This window comes from Oncorhynchus nerka, linkage group LG6, assembly GCF_034236695.1.
Source record: "Oncorhynchus nerka isolate Pitt River linkage group LG6, Oner_Uvic_2.0, whole genome shotgun sequence".
NCBI lineage: Eukaryota > Metazoa > Chordata > Actinopteri > Salmoniformes > Salmonidae > Oncorhynchus > Oncorhynchus nerka.
Window position 1 is genome coordinate 81920871 of NC_088401.1, and position 18941 is coordinate 81939811.

An 18941-nucleotide genomic window follows, 5' to 3' on the forward strand; every position below is an offset into this window, starting at 1 on the left:
ACCATTCCAAAACTACTGTCTTATACACAGTGTAAGGGGATAAAGAATATGTACATAAGGATATATGAATGAGTGATGGTACAGGGCAGCATAGGCAAGATACAGTAGATGGTATCGAGTGCAGTATATACATATGAGATGAGTATGTAAACAAAGTGGCATAGTTAAAGTGGCTAGTGATACATGTATTACATAAGGATGCAGTCGATGATATAGAGTACAGTATATACGTATGCATATGAGATGAATAATGTAGGGTAAGTAACATTATATAAGGTAGCATTGTTTAAAGTGGCTAGTGATATATTTACATCATTTCCCATCAATTCCCATTATTAAAGTGGCTGGAGTTGAGTCAGTGTCAGTGTGTTGGCAGCAGCCACTCAATGTTAGTGGTGGCTGTTTAGATTATGGTGTTGTTCTGCTTCCTTTCATACTCAAACTCATCCTCATTTTGTGACTGTGTCTACAGTCATAACGTAACAGGGCATTTTGTGACTGTGTCTACAGTCATAACGTAACAGGGCATTTTGGGACTGTGTCTACAGTCATAACGTAACAGGGCATTTTGGGACTGTGTCTACAGTCATAACGTAACAGGGTATTTTGTGACTGTGTCTACAGTGATAACGTAACAGGGTATTTTGTGACTGTGTCTACAGTCATAACGTAACAGGGCATTTTGGGACTGTGTCTACAGTCATAACGTAACAGAGCATTTTGGGACTGTGTCTACAGTCATAACGTAACAGGGTATTTTGTGACTGTGTCTACAGTCGTAACGTAACAGGGTATTTTGTGACTGTCTACAGTCATAACGTAACAGGGCATTTTGGGACTGTCTACAGTCATAACGTAACAGGGCATTTTGGGACTGTCTACAGTCATAACGTAACAGGGCATTTTGGGACTGTCTACAGTCATAACGTAACAGGGCATTTTGGGACTGTCTACAGTCATAACGTAACAGGGCATTTTGGGACTGTGTCTACAGTCGTAACGTAACTGGGTATTTTGGGACTGTGTCTACAGTCGTAACGTAACAGGGTATTTTGGGAGTTTCCAACAGTTTGGACACTTTTACTTTAGTTTGAACAGTTTGTTCAGTGTAGCGGTCCGAGACATTTCCCTGGATGTTCCTCTGCCTGTATTATTACACGTTAAAGCACATAAAGCCTATATGTTACCATGTTATACCAACCCCTCCAATCCAGCTCCATGAGAGGTTTGAGCAGCTGAAGAGGATGCATCAGGAGGAGAAGAGGAATCTGGAGGAGAAGAGGAGCGATCTGGAGGAGGATATGAACGACTTCAACAGAAGGAAGGTGGCAGCTGAGACGCTGATGGGTCAGTCTCTACAGGGATCCTCACAACCATTCAGAAAGGACAAGAAGAAGTAAATATTTTCTGTCTGTCTGTCTGTCTGTCTCTGTCTCTCTCTCTCTGTCGCTCTCTCTGTCTGTCTGTCGGTCTCTCTCTGTCTCTCTGTCTGTCTGTCTGTCTGTCTGTCTGTCTGTCTGTCTCTGTCTCTCTCTCTGTCGCTCTCTCTGTCTGTCTGTCGGTCTCTCTCTGTCTCTCTCTGTCTCTCTCTGTCTCTCTCTCTATGTCTCTCTCTCAGTCTCTCTCTCTCTGTCTGTCTGTCGGTCTCTCTCTGTCTGTCTCTCTCTCTCTGTCTCTCTCTGTCTCTCTCTGTCGGTCTCTCTCTGTCGCTGTCTCTCTGTCTCTCTCTTTGTCTGTCTGTTCAACTGATCAAACGTTATAGTAGCAGACACTACAGCCCTGAAGCTCTGGCCTAGTGTTCTGCTTGTCTCTATGGGACTGTCACTCGCACAGTTGCAGTCAGGAAGTGACTAATGATATAGCATTACAGTGCCAGGAGACATCTTGGCTTGGAAACTGTGATACGGGGGACGGATTGAGTCTGACATTGTTTTCCCAGACAGTGGAGGAGGTCACAGTTTTCCCTGTCACCGCCTGATCGCCTGATGCTTGTGGTTCTGCACACACACACACACACACATACACACATACAAACACAATAACACACACACACTACACACCACCACCACCAGACCGTCTCTGCATAGCGCGACCTGTCAGTCTCGATATCCGCTAGGCTGGGTCACTGATGTTTAGCTACACACAATATCAATTGATAGGGTAACACTAGTCTTCTCTCACAGCCTCAGTGTATGAAAACACACATCTGACTAGACTGTGATAACACCAGTCATATGTAGCTAGTGTTATCACAGAGGCTGTGGACTGTATGTGTCATTCACTGTTTGGGTGCTACCAGAAACATAGACTTGTCTGTGGGTGACGCTTAGATGGTTCAGAGTTAGACATCTTAGATTATAGCTATTCAGTTCAGAGTTAGACATCTTAGATGGTAGCCTATTCAGTTCAGAGTTAGACATCTTAGATGGTAGCTATTCAGTTCAGAGTTAGACATCTTAGATGGTAGCCTATTCAGTTCAGAGTTAGACATCTTAGATGGTAGCTATTCAGTTCAGAGTTAGACATCTTAGATGGTAGCCTATTCAGTTCAGAGTTAGACATCTTAGATGGTAGCCTATTCAGTTCAGAGTTAGACATCTTAGATGGTAGGTCTATTCAGTTCAGATTTAGACATCTTAGATGGTAGCTATTCAGTTCAGAGTTAGACATCTTAGATGGTAGCTATTCAGTTCAGAGTTAGACATCTTAGATGGTAGCCTATTCAGTTCAGAGTTAGACATCTTAGATGGTAGCTATTCAGTTCAGAGTTAGACATCTTAGATGGTAGCTATTCAGTTCAGTTAGACATCTTAGATGGTAGCTATTCAGTTCAGAGTTAGACATCGTAGATGGTAGCCTATTCAGTTCAGAGTTAGACATCTTAGATGGTAGCTATTCAGTTCAGAGTTAGACATCGTAGATGGTAGCCTATTCAGTTCAGAGTTAGACATCTTAGATGGTAGCCTATTCAGTTCAGAGTTAGACATCTTAGATGGTAGCTATTCAGTTCAGAGTTAGACATCTTAGATGGTAGCTATTCAGTTCAGTTAGACATCTTAGATGGTAGCTATTCAGTTCAGAGTTAGACATCTTAGATGGTAGCTATTCAGTTCAGAGTTAGACATCTTAGATGGTAGCCTATTCAGTTCAGAGTTAGACATCTTAGATGGTAGCCTATTCAGTTCAGAGTTAGACATCTTAGATGGTAGCCTATTCAGTTCAGAGTTAGACATCTTAGATGGTAGCCTATTCAGTTCAGAGTTAGACATCTTAGATGGTAGGTCTATTCAGTTCAGATTTAGACATCTTAGATGGTAGCTATTCAGTTCAGAGTTAGACATCTTAGATGGTAGCTATTCAGTTCAGAGTTAGACATCTTAGATGGTAGCCTATTCAGTTCAGAGTTAGACATCTTAGATGGTAGCTATTCAGTTCAGAGTTAGACATCTTAGATGGTAGCTATTCAGTTCAGATTTAGACATCTTAGATGGTAGCTATTCAGTTCAGAGTTAGACATCTTAGATGGTAGCTATTCAGTTCAGTTAGACATCGTAGATGGTAGCCTATTCAGTTCAGAGTTAGACATCTTAGATGGTAGCTATTCAGTTCAGAGTTAGACATCTTAGATGGTAGCTATTCAGTTCAGTTAGACATCTTAGATGGTAGCTATTCAGTTCAGAGTTAGACATCTTAGATGGTAGCCTATTCAGTTCAGTTAGACATCTTAGATGGTAGGTCTATTCAGTTCAGTTAGACATCTTAGATGGTAGCTATTCAGTTCAGAGTTAGACATCGTAGATGGTAGCCTATTCAGTTCAGAGTTAGACATCTTAGATGGTAGGTCTATTCAGTTCAGTTAGACATCTTAGATGGTAGGTCTATTCAGTTCAGTTAGACATCTTAGATGGTAGGTCTATTCAGTTCAGTTAGACATCTTAGATGGTAGCCTATTCAGTTAGACGGTAGCGATTCAGTTCAGAGTTAGACATCTTAGATGGTAGCCTATTCTGTTCAGAGTTAGACATCTTAGATGGTAGCCTATTCAGTTCAGAGTTAGGCATCTTAGATGGTAGCCTATTCTGTTCAGAGTTAGACATCTTAGATGGTAGCTATTCAGTTCAGAGTTAGACATCTTAGATGGTAGCCTATTCAGTTCAGAGTTAGACATCTTAGATGGTAGCCTATTCAGTTCAGAGTTAGACATCTTAGATGGTAGCCTATTCTGTTCAGAGTTAGACATCTTAGATGGTAGCTATTCAGTTCAGAGTTAGACATCTTAGATGGTAGCTATTCTGTTCAGAGTTAGACATCTTGCATAAAGAATATCAGTGGTTACAAGCTTCCGTCTGTATTTCTATCCCAATGTCAATCTGTCTATTGTAATGGAATAATGATCTCTCTCCTCAGACCAAAGAGAGATCTGTTGGACATTTAACTTCTTAGAGTCTCAATGACAGGAAATGTTAAGCAGCACACTGATGAGGAGGAGAAAGTGTGAGGAAATATAACTATTGACTATGACTCTGCTGACACCATAGACTTGGCTGATTCAACAAGTTAATGTGGAGGTTATAGTGCTCACTATTGGACAGTTCCCACATTTCACATTATAACCAGTTCATTTTATTCGTAGAGAGATGGTCCCTGTTTTCTTTCTTTGTGTGAAGATGGACAGATCATAAAACGGTTTGGTTCGATCTGTAAAACGGAAACATCCATAATGTTGAAATGATTGCGATCATTGTTAACACACTATTCTCAAATTATTTTGTTTGTTTTGCTTACTATTTTCTTCTTTTGATTTTCAACTCATCAAATTCTATATATGTTCCTTTTTCCTTTTACCATATTTTTGCCTTATTTTCTTTATTTCAGTTGATTCGTTGGCACCACAGCAACACCAAGGCAACCAGGAATGTGTCTCTTCATCACCATGGAAACAAGGGACATGTTTTATCTTCACTTTTTTTTTAGCTTCAGGGACTATTTCATTCTCAAATTGTATGAACGGACCCCAATGCCACTTCTTTGACACTACATGTGAGAGATGTGTGTGATGATGATGCGTTGGCTGTGAGCCGCTCTGATCAGAAAGATGACCTTACACAGTGGACTTCACGCCCGTGTCCAAAATGGCCCCCATATTCCCTACAGTATACATGTCTTGTGGAGTCAGCACTGGAGATCAAAGGGTGCATCCCAAATGGCCCACTATTCCCTCTATAGTGCACTACTTTTGATAAGTGCCAAGTAGTGCACTTATATAGGGAATAGGGTGTAATTCAGGACGCAGACTTTCTCTCCAGTGCTGACTCCACAAGACATGTAAAAACAAAACCTGTGGACTCAGTTATGATAACTTTTAGCGTATGTTGTTTTACGTTCCTAGTGTGAATGTGTCCATCTGAATCTGCCATCTGAAACGCACATAGACATTAAAACCAGGAAACGTAACGCATGTTTTATCCCCAGCAGAAACATGACTAGGACTGTTTTACTGTTGCTAGGAAGAAAGAATGTATAGTTCTATCTTGGTTTCCAAACTGCTTCTGAAACAGCAAGAGCTTGCCTTCCAGGCTAATATAGTTCTACCCATCATTGCGTCAAATATTGACTGTGAACTGTGAACTGTGTGTGTGTGTGTGTGTGTGTTAATTTGAATGTGTGTATTAATTAAGTGATAAGGCCAGAGAAGACAGTTTTTGGAGGATATATTTTACACAATGGGCTACCAACATATTAAAATAATAATTTACATATTTTCATTAAAAAATGTGTATTTTGATGAATTCATTCGTACTATTTCATCTTTCCACGAGATATAGTCGCGACACAAATTTAAGGTTGCTCCCCAATCCAGCTGATTGCTGGTCGTTCGTTCTATCGGTTGGTTGCCAGAGATGCGACCCCGTCGTTAAGTCTTTTTGTTCTGTATCTATAGACCCAGTCGTTAAGTCTTTTTATTCTGTATCTATAGACCCAGTCGTTAAGTCTTTTTGTTCTGTATCTATAGACCCAGTCTTTTTGTTCTGTATCTATAGACCCAGTCTTTTTGTTCTGTATCTATAGACCCAGTCTTTTTGTTCTGTATCTATAGACCCAGTCGTTAAGTCTTTTTGTTCTGTATCTATAGACCCAGTCTTTAAGTCTTTTTATTCTGTATCTATAGACCCAGTCTTTTTGTTCTGTATCTATAGACCCAGTCTTTTTATTCTGTATCTATAGACCCAGTCTTTTTGTTCTGTATCTATAGACCCAGTCGTTAAGTCTTTTTGTTCTGTATCTATAGACCCAGTCTTTTTGTTCTGTATCTATAGACCCAGTCTTTTTGTTCTGTATCTATAGACCCAGTCTTTTTGTTCTGTATCTATAGACCCAGTCTTTTTGTTCTGTATCTATAGACCCAGTCGTTAAGTCTTTTTGTTCTGTATCTATAGACCCAGTCTTTTTATTCTGTATCTATAGACCCAGTCGTTAAGTCTTTTTGTTCTGTATCTATAGACCCAGTCGTTAAGTCTTTTTATTCTGTATCTATAGACCCAGTCGTTAAGTCTTTTTGTTCTGTATCTATAGACCCAGTCGTTAAGTCTTTTTATTCTGTATCTATAGACCCAGTCGTTAAGTCTTTTTGTTCTGTATCTATAGACCCAGTCGTTAAGTCTTTTTATTCTGTATCTATAGACCCAGTCGTTAAGTCTTTTTGTTCTGTAGCTATAGACCCAGTCGTTAAGTCTTTTTATTCTGTATCTATAGACCCAGTCGTTAAGTCTTTTTATTCTGTATCTATAGACCCAGTCGTTAAGTCTTTTTGCTCTGTATCTATAGACCCAGTCTTTTTGTTCTGTATCTGTGGATGCGACACAGTGTGTTTTAAAGGTTCTATTGCCATACTGACTGGCAACGTTGTTATCCCTTGCTTGCCAGCCAGCCAACTACGGCTAAGTTACAGTCACGTCAAACAGTGCAGCCAGAATGACAGCAAAGTAGCTGCATTTGCGTTTGTTTGAGTTGTTTTCTAGTGACATTTATTTGGATACATCCATAACAATGAGCTAATGGTGCGCAATTTTGCCTTGCATAGAATGTGCTCTCTCTTCAGGACAGTGTTGTTCAGAGGAGCTAGCCAACAACACAGCTAACACAATCACTAGCTGCATTTCATTTCGTTTTACCTGTTATCTATTGACATTTCTTTGAATATATCCATAAAAATTATGCCAGCTGATTCAAGATTTCCACTGGCTGAAAAAAGGTGTCTGCCTGTCTGTCTGTCTCGTCCCGACTCCCAACACGTTCATTACTATGGGACAGCTGGAGATTGAATTTCAAGATTGAAACAATGATGCAAATGTGAAAGAGACAGACAGCAAGGTTTATACAAATCTCCGCTGTTGAAAACCAATTGCTAGTCTAAAAGAAATGGGATATAATGTCCAGATGCTTTTTAATAGTGGAGATCAAGTTTATAAATTACCTGGCTGGGCTGATGAGACAGTGTATTGTGCAGTGAGATGGAACAGAGTAAATAGACATTTCAACGTCATAGGTTTAGCTGGTGGTAACTAGTGGAATAGACACTGGCTGGAATGCGGTTTTAACCAATCAGTATCCAGGATTAGACCCATCCGTTGTATAACATAGATTATGCAAATGTATGTAAAGCAACCTACATATGACTAAACCATAGTCAATAGAAGTGTAATAATTAATCCAGTGCTGTTTTACATGAATACAGAACTTGTATACTATATATGAATATATGCATAATAATACTATTTTTTCGAGTTGCTGATAGTTTTTATGTATGAAGTATGTTATGATACTGTAGCTAGGTAGAGTCCAGTATGTTATGATACTGTAGCTAGGTAGAGTCCAGTATGTTATGATACTGTAGCGAGGTAGAGTCCAGTATGTTATGATACTGTAGCTAGGTAGAGTCCAGTATGTTATGATACTGTAGCTAGGTAGAGTCCAGTATGTTATGATACTGTAGCTAGGTAGAGTCCAGTATGTTATGATACTGTAGCAAGGTAGAGTCCAGTATGTTATGATACTGTAGCTAGGTAGAGTCCAGTATGTTATGATACTGTAGCTAGGTAGAGTCCAGTATGTTATGATACTGTAGCTAGGTAGAGTCCAGTATGTTATGATGCTGTAGCTAGGTAGAGTCCAGTATGTTATGATGCTGTAGCTAGGTAGAGTCCAGTATGTTATGATGCTGTAGCTAGGTAGAGTCCAGTATGTTATGATGCTGTAGCTAGGTAGAGTCCAGTATGTTATGATGCTGTAGCTAGGTAGAGTCCAGTATGTTATGATGCTGTAGCTAGGTAGAGTCCAGTATGTTATGATACTGTAGCTAGGTAGAGTCCAGTATGTTATACTGTAGCTAGGTAGAATCCAGTATGTTATGATACTGTAGCTAGGTAGAGTCCAGTATGTTATACTGTAGCTAGGTAGAATCCAGTATGTTATACTGTAGCTAGGTAGAGTCCAGTATGTTATGATACTGTAGCTAGGTAGTGTCCAGTATGTTATACTGTAGCTAGGTAGAGTCCAGTATGTTATACTGTAGCTAGGTAGAATCCAGTATGTTACACCGTAGCTAGGTAGAGTCCAGTATGTTATGATGCTGTAGCTAGGTAGAGTCCAGTATGTCCACAAGTGCAAAAAAACAAGCAAGCAATGGTCAGTTCAGAGACAAGGTCAGTTCAGGGTTTGAGCAGAGAGAACTGGTCAGAGGATGGAGATGGAGTCTGCTGATGATCTTGTAGTGGGCAAGTCTGGGAACCAGCCCGAGTCTTACAGCCGCTGCTGAACTTCTCCTCTTCCACTCTGTGTAACACTGACGCATCAGCAGCTCTGGGCGCCAGAAAGCTCACCACACAAAGTTCAAGAATAAGTAGCCAGTCGTCCTCACTAGGAGCCCTCTGCCTCAGCACTGCTGTATTCCTCTCTGTTATTCCTCTCTCACCACTCCTCAAATTATATTCTTAGTTGATCAGGAATTAGCAGCCAGGAATTAGCAGCCAAAGAAAAAAAGCTTGTACTGCGTCCAGATGCATAATTCATATAAAAACATTAGCCATTTAGCTAGCTAGCCAAGCCAAAAAATGTTAACCTGTCAGTCAATCTGCAAAGCCATGGCTCAAAAACACCAGTTTGTCACGTCTGTTGAAATGATCGGATCAAGGTGCAGCGTGGTAGGCGTACGTTTTACTTTTATTTAAATGACACCGAAAAAACAAACCAATTATGAACGTACCGCTACAGGCAGTACAGAAAGCAACTGCACACAAACATAGTCAATATCCCACAAACTAAAGGTGGGAAAAAGGCTGCCTAAGTATGATCCCCAATCAGAGACAACGATAGACAGCTGCCTCTGATTGGGAACCATACCCGGCCAACAAAGAAATAGAAAAACTAGAATGCCCACCCAAATCACACCCAAACCGACCTAACCAAATAGAGAAATAAAAAGGCTCTCTAAGGTCAGGGCGTGACACAGCTATATACAATAAAAACTCAATGTTATCAAAAACAAAAGAGATGATTTTAAAAATCAACAATAAAAAACACCTACAAAACAACTAAATATGTACACATTTACAGGAGCTCTGTGCTTAGGCTGCTAATAGGGCACCATGGCAACTAAACCCAGCAAAAAAAGAAACGTCCCTTTTTCAGGACCCTGTCTTTCAAAGATAATTCGTAAAAATCCAAATAGCTTCACAGATCTTCATTGTAAAGGGTTTAAACACTGTTTCCCATACTGACTCTGAAAAACACCAAAAGAAAGATGCCCAGGGTCCCTGCTCATCTGCGTGAACGTGCCTTAGGCATGCTGCAAGGAGGCATGAGGACTGCAGATGTGGACAGGGCAATAAATTGCAATGCCCGTACTGTGAGACAGTGCTACAGGGAGACACGACGGACAGCTGATCGTCCTCGCAGTGGCAGACCACGTGTAACAACACCCACACAGGATCGAACATCACACCTGCGGGACAGGTACAGGATGGCAACAACAACTGCCCGAGTTACACCAGGAATGCACATTCCCTCCATCAGTGCTCAGACTGTCCGCAATAAGCTGAGAGAGGCTGGACTGAGGGCTTGTAGGCCTGTTGTAAGGCAGGTCCTCACCAGACATCACCTGCAACAATGTCGCCTATGGGCACAAACCCACCATCGCTGGACAAGACAGGACTGGCAAAAAGTGCTCTTCACTGACGAGTCGTGGTTTTGTCTCACCAGGGGTGATGGTCGGATTCGCATTTATCATCGAAGGAGTGACCGTTACACCGAGGCCTGTACTCTGGAGCGGGAGCGATTTGGAGGTGGAGGGACCATCATGGTCTGGGGCGGTGTGTCACAGCATCATCGGACTGAGCTTGTTGTCATTGCAGGCAATCTCAACGCTGTGCATTACAGGGAAGACATCCTCTTCCCTGATATGGTACCCTTCCTGCAGCCTCATCCTGACATGACGCTCCAGCATGACAATGCCACCTACCATACTGCTTGTTCTGTGCGTGATTTCCGGCAAGACAGGAAAGTCATTGTTCTGCCATGGCCAGCGAAGAGCCCGGATCTCAATCCCATTGAGCATGTCTGGGACCTGTTGGATCAGAGGGTGAGGGCTAGGGCCATTCTCCCCAGAAATGTCTGGGAACTTGCAGGTGCCTTGGTGGAAGAGTGGGGTAACATCTCACAGCAAGAACTGGCAAATCTGGTGCAGTCCACGAGGAGGAGATGCACTGCAGCACTTAATGCAGCTGGTGGCCACACCAGATACTGACTGTTACTTTTGATTTTGACCCTCCCTTTGTTCAGGGACACGTTATTCCATTTCTCTTACTCACATGTCTGTGGAACTGGTTCAGTTTATGTCTCAGTTGTTGAATCTTGTCATGTTCATACAAATGTTTACACGTGTTAAGTTTGCTGAAAATAAACACAGTTGACAGTGAGAAGACGTTTCTTTTTTTTATACAACGCAATAAGGGTGAAAGCGACCATTCTATACAATTGAATGAAATATGTAAAGGTAAAAAGTTTAGAGGAGATATGGTTTCCAGAGCTGAAGGACATGCCTCTGACTGCTGGTGTTAAATCTCTGAATGTTACTGTTAAAGGGAAAGAGGAGAAGACCTCTGTATGCCTTTTTATTCCAATCAAGAAGTTATAGGGAATTCACTTGGGAAGTGTATGCATTGTTCTGGCACTTCAGAAGGCGAATCATGGTTTTATCAATGCTATTTGCAGCCTATAATGAATGTATAGATACAATTCATGAGTTTTTACCAGCCACACTGATCACTTACCTGTGCTCTACTTCTCTGTTCTCTGTATCACTTACCTGTGCTCTACTTCTCTGTATCACTTACCTGTGCTCTACTTCTCTGTCCTCTGTATCACTTACATGTGCTCTACTTCTCTGTATCACTTACCTGTGCTCTACTTCTCTGTCCTCTGTATCACTTACCTGTGCTCTACTTCTCTGTCCTCTGTATCACTTACCTGTGCTCTACTTCTCTGTATCACTTACCTGTGCTCTACTTCTCTGTCCTCTGTATCACTTACCTGTGCTCTACTTCTCTGTCCTCTGTATCACTTACCTGTGCTCTACTTCTCTGTCCTCTGTATCACTTACCTGTGCTCTACTTCTCTGTATCACTTACCTGTGCTCTACTTCTCTGTATCACTTACCTGTGCTCTACTTCTCTGTATCACTTACCTGTGCTCTACTTCTCTGTATCACTTACCTGTGCTCTACTTCTCTGTATCACTTACCTGTGCTCTACTTCTCTGTATCACTTACCTGTGCTCTACTTCTCTGTATCACTTACCTGTGCTCTACTTCTCTGTATCACTTACCTGTGCTCTATTTCTCTGTCCTCTGTATCACTTACCTGTGCTCTACTTCTCTGTCCTCTGTATCACTTACATGTGCTCTACTTCTCTGTATCACTTACCTGTGCTCTACTTCTCTGTCCTCTGTATCACTTACCTGTGCTCTACTTCTCTGTCCTCTGTATCACTTACATGTGCTCTACTTCTCTGTATCACTTGGCTGACAACTCAAACTGAATTATTCTGCTGCTCTATAGTTCGCTACGTACTTCAGTCAGAGACTGACATCATTTAAGTCCTTTGTAGCGATGTCAAAAGGAGGGGTGTTGTACAAAACGTAGTCATCAGCGATTGGATCATTGATAACCAATCAGAGTATCAAAGCCAATGACACATTTTCAAAACAACGCTTTACCCACGTGTGTTCTGGCCCTGGCCCAACACATCGGTCTCTGGGACCAATCAGACGGCCTAGAATTGATTTTCTTTCTAGAAATCGTCAGATCCAGACTCATTGGCGGAGAAGAATCTAATGTCTGTGGGTATGGCGTAGCATTTGGCCAGAGCAAGGAGTTTGGGTAACCAGGCAACTGTATTGCATGAAATGATGCAACCATATCCTATAGCAACAGGCTGTAAAGTAGGGCATCTTAAAATACCCAAGACCTGGTTGACTGTGGTGTTTGTGGGTCATGAATGTTGTTTCCCAACCCTGCATATCCTCCACCCATTACTTTGCTCTGAATGTTTTATTTTAGCCTGAGTGCTAGTGTGTTTGTGCTATCATGCCTACTCCAGCATGTATGGCTTGACAAGAGCACAAACAGATCTGTGACCAGGCTAGTTTTTTATTTCTCCAGTAAGCCTGGGTTATCTGAGTTACATTGGGGAGATTTGTTTTATTGTTCCTAGGCAATGAATCAATGAGTAGCAAGTATTGTCATAGTTTTAACCTGTTTCAGTCAAGGGTTGATGTATGTAATAAACAGTTAATCTAGGTATTGGCATATCAAATCAAATCAAATGTATTTATATAGCCCTTCGTACATCAGCTGATATCTCAAAGTGCTGTACAGAAACCCAGCCTAAAACCCCAAACAGCAAACAATGCAGGTGTAAAAGCATATGTAAAATACTGGTCATCAAAATATAACTTACTTATAGACTCCTTTATTCACATAATCATCATCTTCATGTCCATAAATGTACAGTACTCAATGCCCAGTGAGTAGAGGTTTACAGATAAGTAGTATAGTTTTATGTTCTGTTCATCTATCATGACTTTCCTGGGCATGCAGTATGTCTACTCCTGTCTCCTTGTCTCCTGTTCAAATCAATGACCTGAGCTTTTTCTTTTTCTTTTCATAGCTTCTTTAGTCTTCCGTCTGCGTGCTCCCTAACATCAGGAAGGAATTTAAATTAGAAGAATGACTTTCTACCAACACCGAAAGGATGGCTGTTCTAATCTTCCCCGATTTAACTATTAACAATCTATTGAGCTTACTATTTTTTTTTACAACGTGATTCAAAGCTTCATTTGTGTAAAAATCCCAAATGGCACCCTATTCCCTATGTAGTGCACTACTTTTGACCAGAGCCCCTGGGAATAGAGTGGCATTTAGGACGGACCGCTTGCTGTGATGTGCTCATTATTCCTGAACTCTTCAAGTGATGTTCCTACCAATACCTGGTCCTGGAGTCTTCAATGCAGTGCAGGCCAAGCTCAACATAATATTAAACACGTTCTCTAATACTTAGAAAGTATACAGGCTATCTATAGGGCTATAAAGTAGTGCACTATATAGGGAATAGGGTTCCATTTTGGATGCAAACTTGGTTCATAAAAATAAAAGCTGATGCTCTAAAGCTGTCAAACTCAACGTTGGACCTCAAAGCCAGTTCTACTGCATTATTTTTCCATTGACCACGTTTACATGTGCACAGTATTCTGGATATTATAGCTCATATCCTGCTTAAGGTCTTATTCGGGATGAGCTGTTTACATGCACCTTTTGATATCCCGCTCATGAGTATCCCTGCATCCATGAATAAACTGAATATTCCTCATTTTAATTATACGGCTTAAATGGATTAACTGAAATATAGACACTGAGTGTAAGATTATAACCTCCTGTAGTGTAATGTAATATTAACTCTTGCATAATTATGAATTTCTTGCAGTGAAATTATACAACAAAATGTTAATTTTGGCTGGGAAACATGACACAGTGGAGAATAATAATTAATTTTTTTCAGCATTTCTTGAGAAAATGCAAATGTGAAGCATTATCTTTGATTATCTTTGTGTGATGCATTATCTTTGACACTGTTATGCAAGCAGACAGTATTTCAACCGCATCAAACATGCACCCAAGTCGAACTGAAGTCTTAACAGAAACTTGTTTCATCGTTTTCTCAGGTTTTCATTTCCTTAAAACCCTTCAAACTGATTACATGTTTTGGGTTATTGCGTTTTCTCCCCAGTCCCTAAACGAGAAACAACTTTGCAGGTGTTCATTTGAATGCATTCGTAGCCTAATCTTTCTATCAATGTAAAACATTATTCTGGTGATGTCACTACTTTATTTAGTATTCTGGGGCAATAAACTGTGCAGGTAGCCTACCTTTTTGAAGTGATTTGACAGTCAGATGAAAACATCACACAATACCCATGATATGCGAAACTGAGCCTGCGTAGACCACAAAAACCAACAGTGAACGGGATAAGATGTTATCATGCCACAGTATCCCGTCTAACGTCATCATATCGAATGGCGTGTAACATCTTTGTGGGGCATGCCAGCCGAGCCACTACACTACACAAACACAACACTAAACAATACATTCATTGCATTATAACGGTGACAAACGGTGCCCACAAACTGTTAGGGCCTCCATAAAGCTGTCCCAATACCTTACCACTGCTACACCTGGCTATCAGTGGAGCCTTGTCTGGCAGCGATACAGTTAATTCAGCCTCATTTACTGCCTTTTAAAATTAAACATAGCTGATATGGCTGACTTGCTTAGACAAATGTGGTTTCTACTGAACTGGGTCGCAATTGAGATGTACAAACTATGGCATAAGGGGACGACAAGCGGATAAGAGGCAATCCATAATTTGGATTACGAGATTGATGAGCGAGCTAGGACTGTCTAGTCAATATAACTACTTGTTCAGCACTTTTGAAATGTACAGTGTTCTCCCTGTACACCAAGTCAGAACCGTAGAATAAATAAAATGGCACATAAACAGACAATGAAAGCTCTTAAAATATTCAATGACTACATTTCTCTTAAACGGGTTATAGGCTACATGTGCACCACCAAGTCAGAACAGTAGGCAAAATTAATAAGGGTAAACAGACCAAATAATTATGGTGAGGCACATGGGCTACTAAAAGTTTACTTACACAACATACACTTATGTATACTGTAGCTAGTAAAGTAATACTATCTCCCTGGCATATTACATCATTTATGCAGCAATGTACAATACATTTTTGGACTCCTTTTTGGAATCTTGTTGTGTTATCCTCACTTGAACAGGAAGGTGGTGCGGTGGTCCTTCGTGGGCAAATTTTGCCATCAAACTTTGTCATCAAAGTCTGTCATTCTCCTCCCGGGTGGCGCAGTGGTTAAGGGCGCTGTACTGCAGCGCCAGATGTTCCACCAGAAACTCTGGGTTCGCGCCCAGGCTCTGTCGTAACCGGCCGCGACCGAGAGGTCCGTGGGGCGACGCACAATTGGCCCAGCGTCGTCCGGGTTAGGGAGGGTTTGGCCGGTAGGGATGTCCTTGTCTCATCGCGCACCAGCAACTCCTGTGGCTGGCCGGGCGCAGTGCACACTAACCAAGGTTGCCAGGTACACAGTGTTTCCTCCGACACATTGGTGCGGCTGGCTTCCGGGTTGGATGCGCGCTGTGTTAAGAAGCAGTGCGGCTTGGTTGGGTTGTGTATCGGAGGACGCATGACTTTCAACCTTTGTCTCTTCCGAGCCCGTACGGGAGTTGTAGCAATGAGACAAGATAGTAGCTACTACAACAACCTTCGTCTCTCCCGAGCCCGTACGGGAGTTGTAGCAATGAGACAAGATGGTAGCTACTACAACAACCTTCGTCTCTCCCGAGCCCGTACGGGAGTTGTAGCGATGAGACAAGATAGTAGCTAGTAAACAATTGGATACCATGAAAAAGGGGAGAAAAAAGGGGTAAAAAAAAAAGTCTGTCATTCTCTGGACTAATGGTGCTTTCAAGACAACTGTGAAAAAAACAAGGGTGAATCATGATGACGTTAATGATCTTTAGGTCGTAGCTCTAGAAAGAGGCCAAAGTTCACACTTAAAATTCGGAGTTGGATGACCGTTCAAAACATTTTCCCAAGCTCGTTTTTTCAGAGTTCCCAGACAGGAAGGCCAGTGTTGAATGTTTATCATTTTGAACTTGAACAAGAGATCCTTAAACCCAGACTTTGGACCACACACCCACTCCACTGAATAGTAGGCTAGTGATTGCTTTGCTGTGCTTGCAGTTAGCCACTGATTCCTTCCAAACCACTCATTGTTGAATTTGTAATTTCCAACTTGTTGTGTAATTTTTAATTGTATTACATTTTGGATTATTTTTTATTGAACCTTTATTTAACTAGGCAAGTCAGTTAAAAACAAATTATTATTTACAATGACGGCCTACCAAAAGGCAAAAGGCCTCCTGCGGGAACAGGATTTAAAACAAAATATATAGATATAGGACAAAAAACACACATCACGACAAGAGAGACAACACAACACTACATAAAGAGAGACCTAAGACAACAACATAGCAAGGCAGCAACACATGACCACACAGCATGGTAGCAGCACAACATGACAACAACATGGTAGCAACACAACATGGTAGCAACACAAAACATGGTACAAACACAATTGGGCATAGACAACAGCACAAAGGGCAAGAAGGTAGATGTTTATGTCCAATGGTCGATGAGCACTGATGCGTTTAATCTTCATTATTTCTCTTCATATGACAACGATTAAAAAAGATTTACCGCTAGATTGTCGACTTGATTCATGATGGTGACTGCTAGCTAAGATTTTGAAGTCCAATCAAAGCTACTGTAGATATAACGTGATTTGATGTCATTTTATCTGTGGCCAATGACCTCGAGCCTTCTTGGAAGGGCACTTCTTATGTAAGTCTATGGCAGCACCCAAGGGGCTTGAATTTTCAAGCTCTACCCTTAGATTTGGCGGTAACATAGTGTCCCCATGAGTGACAGAACACTGAGCCAATCACGGCGCAACTAGAGAACATTACCCACCCCTACACTCTGTATTTTCCGCTGGCTGCCCCACCACCACAGAAAGCACTGAGCTAGGCTGAAACACCTGCATTTTGGAGCTGCCTTACTCAACAAAGCAAAAAAGAGACCATGTATGTGGCTTTATTGACTCAATTATTTCAAAAAATATGTTGTTTACATTGTTTGCAAACTGATATGTGACCGGTATTAATTCCAAAAAAACCAGGCAACCCAAATAAATTTAGGGCTCAAAGCGCCACCTGCCTTGAATGACGGGTCGCCACTGATCATATCCCATGCATCTTATCCAGGTTTATCAGAACCGGGTTACAAGCTTTTTCGAGTTATTATAAATGAGATATGATGTTTATATGCGTCAACTCAAAAACGGGATACTTGAGTATCCCGAATAATAACGGGATATTGGTGTGCATGTAAACGTGGTCATTATTGTTCCCCCTTTAACCAGGGACTGATTTAGACCTGGGCCACCAGGTGTGTGCAATTAATTATTAGGTAGAACAGAAAACCCGCAGGCGCCGGACCTCGTAGGGTCCGTTGAATGCCCTGCTCTACAGCATGCTTCTCTGCATGGCATTTTACAGATGGATTTAAATAAGCATTAGACAACTAGCCTGGGTGCCAGTCTTTTTCTATTCTAGAAAGCAGTTGGCAAGAGAGCAGAAGCAGACTGGCACTCAGGCTATAATATAACAATATTCAGATTAAAAGCCCCCAGAGGTTATAAATGAATTAACGAATGTGCTTTCCTTGCTGTTGTCTAGACCCCCCCCCCCAGGTTACTGTTCTAATTAGGGTTGCAACTTTCTCTTGGGACAGGGGGGAACATTCTGAAATTGCCTTTTTGTCCCCCCCCAAAGTTTTATCATTGGAATGTGATACAAAACGAGGCAACAGTGTGCTTTAGGACCATGCAGACGCCTCTGAGCAGTCGGGTCGGCTGTTTGGAGTGTATATCCGACTGGATAACAAAAAAATATATAATTATGTCCCCCCCACTTCTAAAACCAAAGTTGCGCCCCTGGTTTTATTTATTGCCTTTGACTCTAGTAACTTGTCTTATTACACTGTGAAGCTGTAGTGTATGAGTTTCATTAAGGGTGCTGCAACCTGTATGAAGTTGTTAGGGTTGTCTATTTATAAGGAATAAGAACTTGATTTAACATACTACTGACTTTGTGGACCCCCCCATATGATCTATGGATTATTATGCCTACTTATAAATAATAATGTGATTTGTGGGGTGGTGTTAACAGTTGGGAATGTATAATTTGATGGCTATAGATTAATCATTAAGGTGGATTGTTGAATTTGTCTGAAATTGAGAACAATACGAGACACTAAAACTACTGAAAAAGATTCATATTATCCTGAAGTGTCCAAGAGTTTAACTATAATACCTTGAAATATGTTATCTTATAAAAGTTATTGATTATACCCTATCTTGTATAGATTCGTTTTTGCTCGCTATGAATAAAAAATACTTTGAAAAATTGTCTTCTCCTCTCTTGTATTCAATTTTAATGAATACATTCTGATAGCTATGAACTATTTTTATTTATTTTACCTATTCTCGTGTCCATACAGGCTAATAGGGTGTCAGAGTGAGCCACTGCACTCTCTCCCTGGAGCCCCTGGTTTCTAGAATGTTCCAGAGTCCAGACCAATGACTGATTGGTCCAGACACAGAGCTACTGGTTTCCAGTTACCAAATAGACTTAGTTTTGAATTGTTGGTTTTACATTCATTGTGAAAATGTTATAG

The 18941-nt window shown here is 41.1% G+C and overlaps 1 protein-coding gene across 2 annotated transcripts in view; it reads left to right on the top strand.

Moving 5' to 3' along the window:
- Positions 1-18657, top strand: part of LOC115125695 (septin-8-A-like) — a 35536-nt gene extending 16879 nt beyond the window's left edge. The window contains exons 9-10 of one of the 2 annotated variants that reach the window (XM_065019938.1): positions 1215-1396; positions 13225-18657. In XM_065019938.1, coding sequence (XP_064876010.1) covers positions 1215-1396; positions 13225-13279 — 237 coding nt within the window. In that variant the 3' untranslated portion in view covers positions 13280-18657. Of the gene's footprint in view, positions 1-1214; positions 1397-4875; positions 6536-13224 lie in introns of those variants that run through there. The other variant, XM_065019939.1, reaches the window with a different exon arrangement.
- Positions 18658-18941: the final 284 nt, after the last annotated feature.